This window comes from Haplochromis burtoni, unplaced genomic scaffold (genome assembly GCF_018398535.1).
Source record: "Haplochromis burtoni strain Fernald_Lab_line unplaced genomic scaffold, NCSU_Asbu1 Contig_1654, whole genome shotgun sequence".
Lineage (NCBI taxonomy): Eukaryota > Metazoa > Chordata > Actinopteri > Cichliformes > Cichlidae > Haplochromis > Haplochromis burtoni.
Window position 1 is genome coordinate 11,994 of NW_024584015.1, and position 8,121 is coordinate 20,114.

The following is an 8,121-nucleotide window of genomic DNA, read 5'->3' on the forward strand; positions in this document are numbered from 1 at the left end:
CTCTCTCTCTCTCTCTCTCTCTCTCGCTCCCGCTGTTTTATCCTCTTCTTATTTACCCCCCCTCCCCCGCTTCTTTTTTTAAATTTTGCTCCTGAACGTCACATTCCTTTACTGTCTTTCACTCGCCTTTAGTGTTGCTGTCCCTTGTGCTGAAACGGTCGGTGGTCAGTTTTGAAATTTGTTTCGAAAGGGGAGCATTTAAAAATACATAAAGTTTTGCAACTTTAATACTCTATGAAATAAAATAATAAACTTCATATCTTTATTACAATCAACTGTGGTACAATAAGAAATGAGGCAACAATTCAACTTTCGTTATAAAATGAAAAAAAAATAACAAAAAAATATCTGACGTTCAGTAGAAAACAGAAATAGCACAGCTCACTTCCTGTGCTGAACACAGCTACCATTAAATAGAAGTGATTACATATTTAGTTCCATTTAGTTTTAGTCATTTAAATTTCTTATGACATATCAGCAGTGATCTAAAAAATATAGCTGAACTGAAATAAAAAAAAGACTTGCAAAATGATTCTGTGGCGCACAATATTGTTAATGTAAGAGCACAGGCTTTATTGATATTGCTAAATAATACGGGGTGTATTATTCTTTTTCAATTTACAAATGGATCTAAACTTGCCTTCACTGTTGGATACAACGATTACATGTGTCCTGATCATGTTTATAACACAGACATTACCGTAAATGGGCTCTAAGTGCCGCTGTTGATACATCACTGACTTTCCGTCCAAATCGGTGATGCAGCGGTCCTCCCCTACTCAGTGTTTCTCTGCTTGAACGACGCTGCTCTAATCCGTTACGGTAGGGTGTAGAATTCCTGCTGGAATATCCTTGCCTGAAATGTGGAAATGTGATTTTTTTTTTTTAAAAATACATCTGTTTGAAATTAAGAAGAGTCACTGTTACTGCACCGTTTTATTTATGATGGCCTCTATGTGGATAATTGCTGACAGAGGCCGACGGCAAGCGCTGGTGTTGATTCTTTGTCTCATCGAGCTGAGCGCAGTGGCTGGTCAGGCTCGGTATTCCATCCCGGAGGAGCAGCAGTTTTACAAACGTTTGCTATCACAAAATATTAGTCTAAAGCAGAACCTAGTCATATACTCATATCTTAATAATTCCTTCTTTTTTTAATTTTACGTATTTCCAAATGCTTCATCTCATTTCATACGAAAGTTCTCATCAGACCTTACAACAACCGAATTAGTCAATCATCTTATGTATGTGATTTCATTGTACATAATTGTATATTTCCCTTAAAAGTAGCTTTTTCTTATGAGTCAGGTAATATTTTTATTTCATTTAAATAATGAGCGGCACAGTTTTTTGAGCAGATGTTTGATTAAAAAAACATTTTCAATTGAATCTGGATAGATTTTAATTCCCTTTCTGTGAAATGTATTAAAACATTGATGCTGAAGTTAAAGTATTTCAGTCAGTCGATAGTATTGTCTTTTTCAACTCGTTTCATATTAATCTCCATACTAGATAAAATGCATTCATTTCCGGTTTAACAATTGTTATTTTTAGTTTTATTCAAGCCTCATGAGATTTTTCACATTTTCGACTCTAAGCGACGCTGTTGGCCAGTAAGATGATTTTTTTTTTTTTTTTTTTTTTTTTTGCGTTACGTTCTCATTCAGTCCATCCTCTCGGTGATCATGACGTGAGGAAGGCTCTCCGTGTGTTGTCCAGTGCGGATTCACAGACTTTCATTTGAAGCATTTACAGCTTGAGGACAGTTGTAAATGTAACGCCGGCGCTTATATATTGGGACGTTTTCTACTACATACAAAGGAAAAAGCTTCCATCCTTTGATTATTTCCATCGGAGTGATGGCGACATTAAGATCTCTGACCTGCATTTCTTCAGAATGCCGATCATTTTATGAACTGCGACGTCGCATAGAACTCCTTCTGTTGCTGCTTCTTGCGGTTAACATGGTAGGTGGTCAGATTCGGTATTCTATACCTGAGGAGATGAAGAAAGGCTCTGTTATTGGTAATGTGGCGCAGGATCTTGGCTTGGATCTGAAAAGGCTCCGCTCAGGGCGGGCCCGTATCGTGACCGGAGAAAACGTTCACTACACCGAGCTGCAGACAGACAAAGGGATTCTGGTCGTGAATGAGAGAATAGACCGAGAGCAGCTTTGTGGGGACGTAACGCCGTGTAGTTTCAGCTTTGAACTGATATTAGAAAACCCGATGGAACTGCACCCCATAACAATAGAAGTCTTAGATGTTAATGATCATTCTCCGATATTCAAGAAAGCAAATATTATGCTAGACATTAGCGAGTCCGCAAATCTCGGTGCCCGATTTGTGTTAGATAGTGCAGAGGATCCTGATGTTGGAGTAAATGGACTTCAAAATTATGTTTTAACCTCGAACGACAACTTTGTTTTAAAACAGCATGTGAATCCAGACGGGAGTAAATATGCAGAGATGGTGCTTCAGAGGCAGTTGGACCGAGAAAAGGTACCACATCTATCTTTGGAGCTTATAGCAATCGATGGTGGAAATCCTCAGAGATCTGGCACCGTAAATATAGACATTAATGTTTTAGATGTAAATGACAACGCTCCCGTTTTCAAACAGTCTGTTTATAAGGCGACGGTGATAGAAAATGCAGCAAAAGGTACTAACATTGTCACGGTGAATGCTACAGACGCAGATAGTGGATCAAATGGTTATGTCACATATTCAATTTCAAACGTGAAGAGCATTATAGCTGATTTATTGTCCATAGATCAGTTCTCTGGTTCGCTGTTTGTCTCAGGCCTCATAGATTTCGAAAAGGATAAAAAATATGAACTCAGGATAGATGCAAAAGATCAGGGTGGACTAACAGATTCAAGCAAAGTGATAATTGAAGTAACTGATGTTAATGATAACGCTCCTATCATAAGTGTTATGTCATTCACTAGTCCCGTGTCCGAGGACTCTCCTCCTGGTACCACTATTGGCATCATAAATGTAAAAGATCTGGACTCGGGTGATAACGGACAAGTAAACTGTAGAATAGAACAAAACGCGCCTTTCAAAATTAAATCTAATTTAAGAAATTACTATACGTTGGTAACAGATACTGTATTAGATCGTGAAAGCGTTTCAGAATATAACATCACAGTTGTTGCGACAGATGCAGGAATACCTCCTCTTTCAACAAAAAGAACCTTTCATTTAAAGGTCTCTGACGTGAACGATAATGCTCCAGTATTTTCTCAAAGTGTTTACAATACGTTTATCATAGAGAATAACTCTCCAGGCATTTCTGTTCTCACTCTCGGGGCTAAAGATCCCGATGAAAACCAAAACGCCCGGATATCTTATATACTGGAGAACACTAATATTGGTGGAGCTCCAGTTTCTGAATATGTTTCAGTAAATGCAGAAAGCGGAGTCGTGCACGCTGTGCGCTCATTTGATTATGAACAAATCAAACAGCTGGTTTTTGTTGTGAAGGCGCAGGATGGAGGCTCTCCTCCACTCAGTAACAATGTGACTGTGAAACTGATAGTTCAGGACCAGAACGACAACCCCCCTCAGGTTCTGTACCCAGTCCAGACTGGTGGCTCTCTGGTGGCTGAAATGGTGCCTCGTTCAGCAGATGTGGGCTATCTGGTGACTAAAGTGGTGGCTGTTGATGTGGACTCTGGACAGAATGCCTGGCTCTCCTATAAACTGCAGAAAGCCACAGACAGGGCGCTGTTTGAAGTGGGCTTACAGAATGGAGAAATCAGAACTATCCGCCAAGTCACTGATAAAGATGCTGTCAAACAAAGACTGACTGTTATAGTGGAGGACAACGGGCAGCCCTCTCGTTCAGCTACAGTCATTGTTAACGTGGCGGTGGCGGACAGCTTCCCTGAAGTGCTGTCGGAGTTCACTGAGTTGACCCACGACAAGGAGTACAATGACAACCTGACTTTTTACTTAGTCTTGGCTCTGGCTGTAGTTTCCTTCCTCTTCATCACGTGTTTAGTGGTTATTATATCAGTCAAAATCTACAGGTGGAGACAGTCTCGCATCCTGTATCACTCCAACCTGCCTGTCATTCCATATTATCCACCACGTTACTCAGACACTTTGGGCACAGGGACTCTGCCACATGTGTACAATTACGAGGTGTGCAGGACGACTGACTCCAGAAAGAGTGACATGAAATATATGCAACCGATGAGTCAAAGTTTAGTGAGTGTGGATGGATGTGGAGACGTTATACCGCAAGTGGATAAGCAACGGTCAGGCAACTTTTCCCAAATGTCTACTTTGGTGAGTGATACTTCAATCAAGTAATCTCTGGCTCTCTCTCTCTCTCGCTCCCGCTCTGTCTTATCCTCTTCTTATTTAACCCCCCCTCCCCCGCTTCTTTTTTTAAATTTTGCTCCTGAACGTCACATTCCTTTACTGTCTTTCACTCGCCTTTAGTGTTGCTGTCCCTTGTGCTGAAACGGTCGGTGGTCAGTTTTGAAATTTGTTTCGAAAGGGGAGCATTTAAAAATACATAAAGTTTTGCAACTTTAATACTCTATGAAATAAAATAATAAACTTCATATAAAATAAAGTAACCACCGTCCGTGGGTCTTGTTTTTCACGGGAGGAATTAAGTGCAGAATACTAATCCCAATCAGCTAAGAGCTTAATAAGTGGTAAAATGTTTTGAAACACTTAAAAATGGCAATACGTAAAGTTTTGCAACTTTAATACTCTATGAAATAAAATAATAAACTTCATATCTTTATTACAATCAACTGTGGTACAATAAGAAATGGGGCAACACTTCAACTTTCGTTATAAAATGAAAAAAATATAAAAATATATATCTGACACTCAGCAGAAAACAGAAATAGCACAGCTCACTTCCTGTGCTGAACACAGCTCGTTAAATAGAAGTGATTACATATATTTAGTTCCATTTAGTTTTAGTCATTTAAATTTCTTATGAGGTATCAGCAGTGATCTAAAAAATATAGCTGAACTGAAATAAAAAAAGACTTGCAAAATGATTCTGTGGCACACAATATTGTTAATGGTAAATGGTAAATGGCCTGTATTTATATAGCGCTTTACATATCCAGTCATCCACCCATTCACACACACATTCACACACTGGTGATGGCAAGCTACATTGTAGCCACAGCCACCCTGGGGCGCACTGACAGAGGCGAGGCTGCCGGACACTGGCGCCACCGGGCCCTCTGACCACCACCAGTAGGCAACGGGTGAAGTGTCTTGCCCAAGGACACAACGACCGAGACTGTCCAAGCCGGGGCTCGAACCGGCAACCTTCCGATTACAAGGCGAACTCCCAACTCTTGAGCCACGATCGCCCCATCAGCCAGTACCCCACCCCCTCCCCTCTCTTAATAGAGCACACTTTATTAAATAACACGGGATGTATTATTCTTTTTCAATTTACAAATGGATCTAAACTTGCCTTCACTGTTGGATACAACGATTACATGTGTCCTGATCATGTTTATAACACAGACATTACCGTAAATGGGCTCTAAGTGCCGCTGTTGATACATCACTGACTTTCCGTCCAAATCGGTGATGCAGCGGTCCTCCCCTACTCAATGTTTCTCTGCTTGAACGACGCTGCTCTAATCCGTTACGGTAGGGTGTAGAATTCCTGCTGGAATATCCTTGCCTGAAATATGGAAATGTGATTTTTTTTTAAATACATCTGTTTGAAATTAAGAAGAGTCACTGTTACTGCACCGTTTTATTTATGATGGCCTCTATGTGGATAATGGCTGACAGAGGCCGACGGCAAGCGCTGGTGTTGATTCTTTGTCTCATCGAGCTGAGCGCAGTGGCTGGTCAGGCTCGGTATTCCATCCCGGAGGAGCAGGCCGAAGGATCGTTTGTCGGAAACATTGCGAGAGATTTAGGCTTGGATGTTGCGAGGCTGATTTCAGGTAAAGCTCGTATTATTACAAAAGGAGGCCGACAGTATGTGGATTTAAACAAAGACAAAGGCATCCTTGTTATTAAAGAGAGAATCGACCGGGAGGAACTGTGTGGAAAGACGACGCCCTGTAGCTTCAGCTTCGAGGTGATTTTAGAAAATCCTATCCAGCTTTATCGTGTGACAGTGGAGGTGACAGATATAAATGATAACAGTCCGTCGTTCCCAAAAGACGAAATTAGCTTGAAAATTGCTGAAAATGCTGCATTAGGCACTCGCTTCTCTCTCGAGAATGCAGATGACGCTGATGTTGCTAACAATGATATTCAAAAATACACACTTAAACCATCTGATCATTTTAAGCTAGAAGTGCAAAACCAGCCGGATGGAGGCAGGTTTGTTGAAATGGTTTTACAAAACCCGTTAGACCGAGAGAAAGAGGAGACTCACAGTCTCGTGCTGATTGCTTCAGATGGCGGAGAGCCACGGAGATCAGGGACAGTGCGTATTCATATTACTGTGCTGGATGCTAATGATAATTCGCCAGTGTGCAGCCAGGCTGTTTATAAAGCAGATATCAAAGAGAATTCTCCCGAAGGAACCGTGATAACCACTGTCAGTGCAAATGACGCAGATAAAGGATTAAACGGACAGGTAACATATTCTATAGCTCATGTCGCCAAAGAAACGAAACAACTTTTTGAAGTAAATGTTCAAACAGGAGAGATTAAAGTCGCAGGTAAACTCGACTTTGAAAAATCTAAGACTTATCAACTGAACGTGCAGGCTAGTGACCACGGAGGTTATTCAGATAAATGTAAAGTCATCATTCAAATAACTGACGAAAATGACAACGTCCCTACAATACAGCTCATGTCATTTTCGAACTCGATATCTGAGGATTCTCCTCCAGGTACAACGATAGCTGTTCTTAACGTGGATGACGAAGACTCTGATGGTAACGGTGCCGTCAAGTGCTCCATTAACTCTGACGTACCTTTTAAAATCGAGTCTTCACTAACAGGATACTACACCATAGCTGTTCTTAACGTGGATGACGAAGACTCTGATGGTAACGGTGCCGTCAAGTGCTCCATTAACTCTGACGTACCTTTTAAAATCGAGTCTTCATTAACGGGATACTACACCATAGTAACTGAAGACTTTTTAGACAGAGAGAGTATCCCTGAGTATAATATCACGATAACTGTGTCTGATCAAGGCTCCCCGCCTCTGTCGAGCAGTAAGAACATAAACGTAAAAGTATCTGATGTCAATGACAGTCCACCCAAATTTGATCATTCAGAATACACTAAAGCTGTCGCAGAGAACAACTCTCCTGGACTTTCTGTGTTTACCGTGAGTGCTAATGATGCAGACTGGGGCCAAAATGCACGAGTTTCTTACTTTTTGCAGGAGAGGGACATTAATGGGCTGGCTGTGTCTTCGCTGGTTTCAGTAAATTCAGATACCGGTGTTATTCATGCAGTGAGATCGTTTGATTACGAGCAGATCAAGTGGTTTGAATTTAATGTAACTGCGCGCGATGCTGGATCCCCTCCTCTGAGTTCAGTGGCGACAGTTAAAATAATAGTTCAGGACCAGAACGACAACCCCCCTCAGGTTCTGTACCCAGTCCAGACTGGTGGCTCTCTGGTGGCTGAAATGGTGCCTCGTTCAGCAGATGTGGGCTATCTGGTGACTAAAGTGGTGGCTGTTGATGTGGACTCTGGACAGAATGCCTGGCTCTCCTATAAACTGCAGAAAGCCACAGACAGGGCGCTGTTTGAAGTGGGCTTACAGAATGGAGAAATCAGAACTATCCGCCAAGTCACTGATAAAGATGCTGTCAAACAAAGACTGACTGTTATAGTGGAGGACAACGGGCAGCCCTCTCGTTCAGCTACAGTCATTGTTAACGTGGCGGTGGCGGACAGCTTCCCTGAAGTGCTGTCGGAGTTCACTGAGTTGACCCACGACAAGGAGTACAATGACAACCTGACTTTTTACTTAGTCTTGGCTCTGGCTGTAGTTTCCTTCCTCTTCATCACGTGTTTAGTGGTTATTATATCAGTCAAAATCTACAGGTGGAGACAGTCTCGCATCCTGTATCACTCCAACCTGCCTGTCATTCCATATTATCCACCACGTTACTCAGACACTTTGGGGACAGGGACTCTGCCA

The 8,121-nt window shown here is 41.7% G+C and overlaps 3 protein-coding genes across 3 annotated transcripts in view; all 3 read left to right on the forward strand.

Annotated features, from left to right (window-relative positions):
• The window catches only part of LOC106632419 (protocadherin gamma-A7), a 27,687-nt gene that overhangs the window by 11,832 nt on the left and 7,734 nt on the right, over positions 1 to 8,121 (forward strand). The gene's annotated exons all lie outside the window — the stretch shown is intronic.
• Positions 1,070 to 4,524, forward strand: LOC106632768 (protocadherin beta-11). The gene has a single exon (XM_042217172.1). The coding sequence runs from the start codon at positions 1,857 to 1,859 to the stop codon at positions 4,317 to 4,319; it is 2,463 nt and encodes an 820-aa protein (XP_042073106.1). The 5' UTR covers positions 1,070 to 1,856; the 3' UTR covers positions 4,320 to 4,524.
• Positions 5,425 to 8,121, forward strand: part of LOC106632767 (protocadherin beta-16) — a 3,583-nt gene continuing 886 nt past the window's right edge. The window contains exons 1-2 of the mRNA XM_042217174.1: positions 5,425 to 6,850; positions 6,962 to 8,117. Coding sequence (XP_042073108.1) covers positions 5,758 to 6,850; positions 6,962 to 8,117 — 2,249 coding nt within the window. The 5' untranslated portion in view covers positions 5,425 to 5,757. The remainder of the gene's footprint in view (positions 6,851 to 6,961; positions 8,118 to 8,121) is intronic.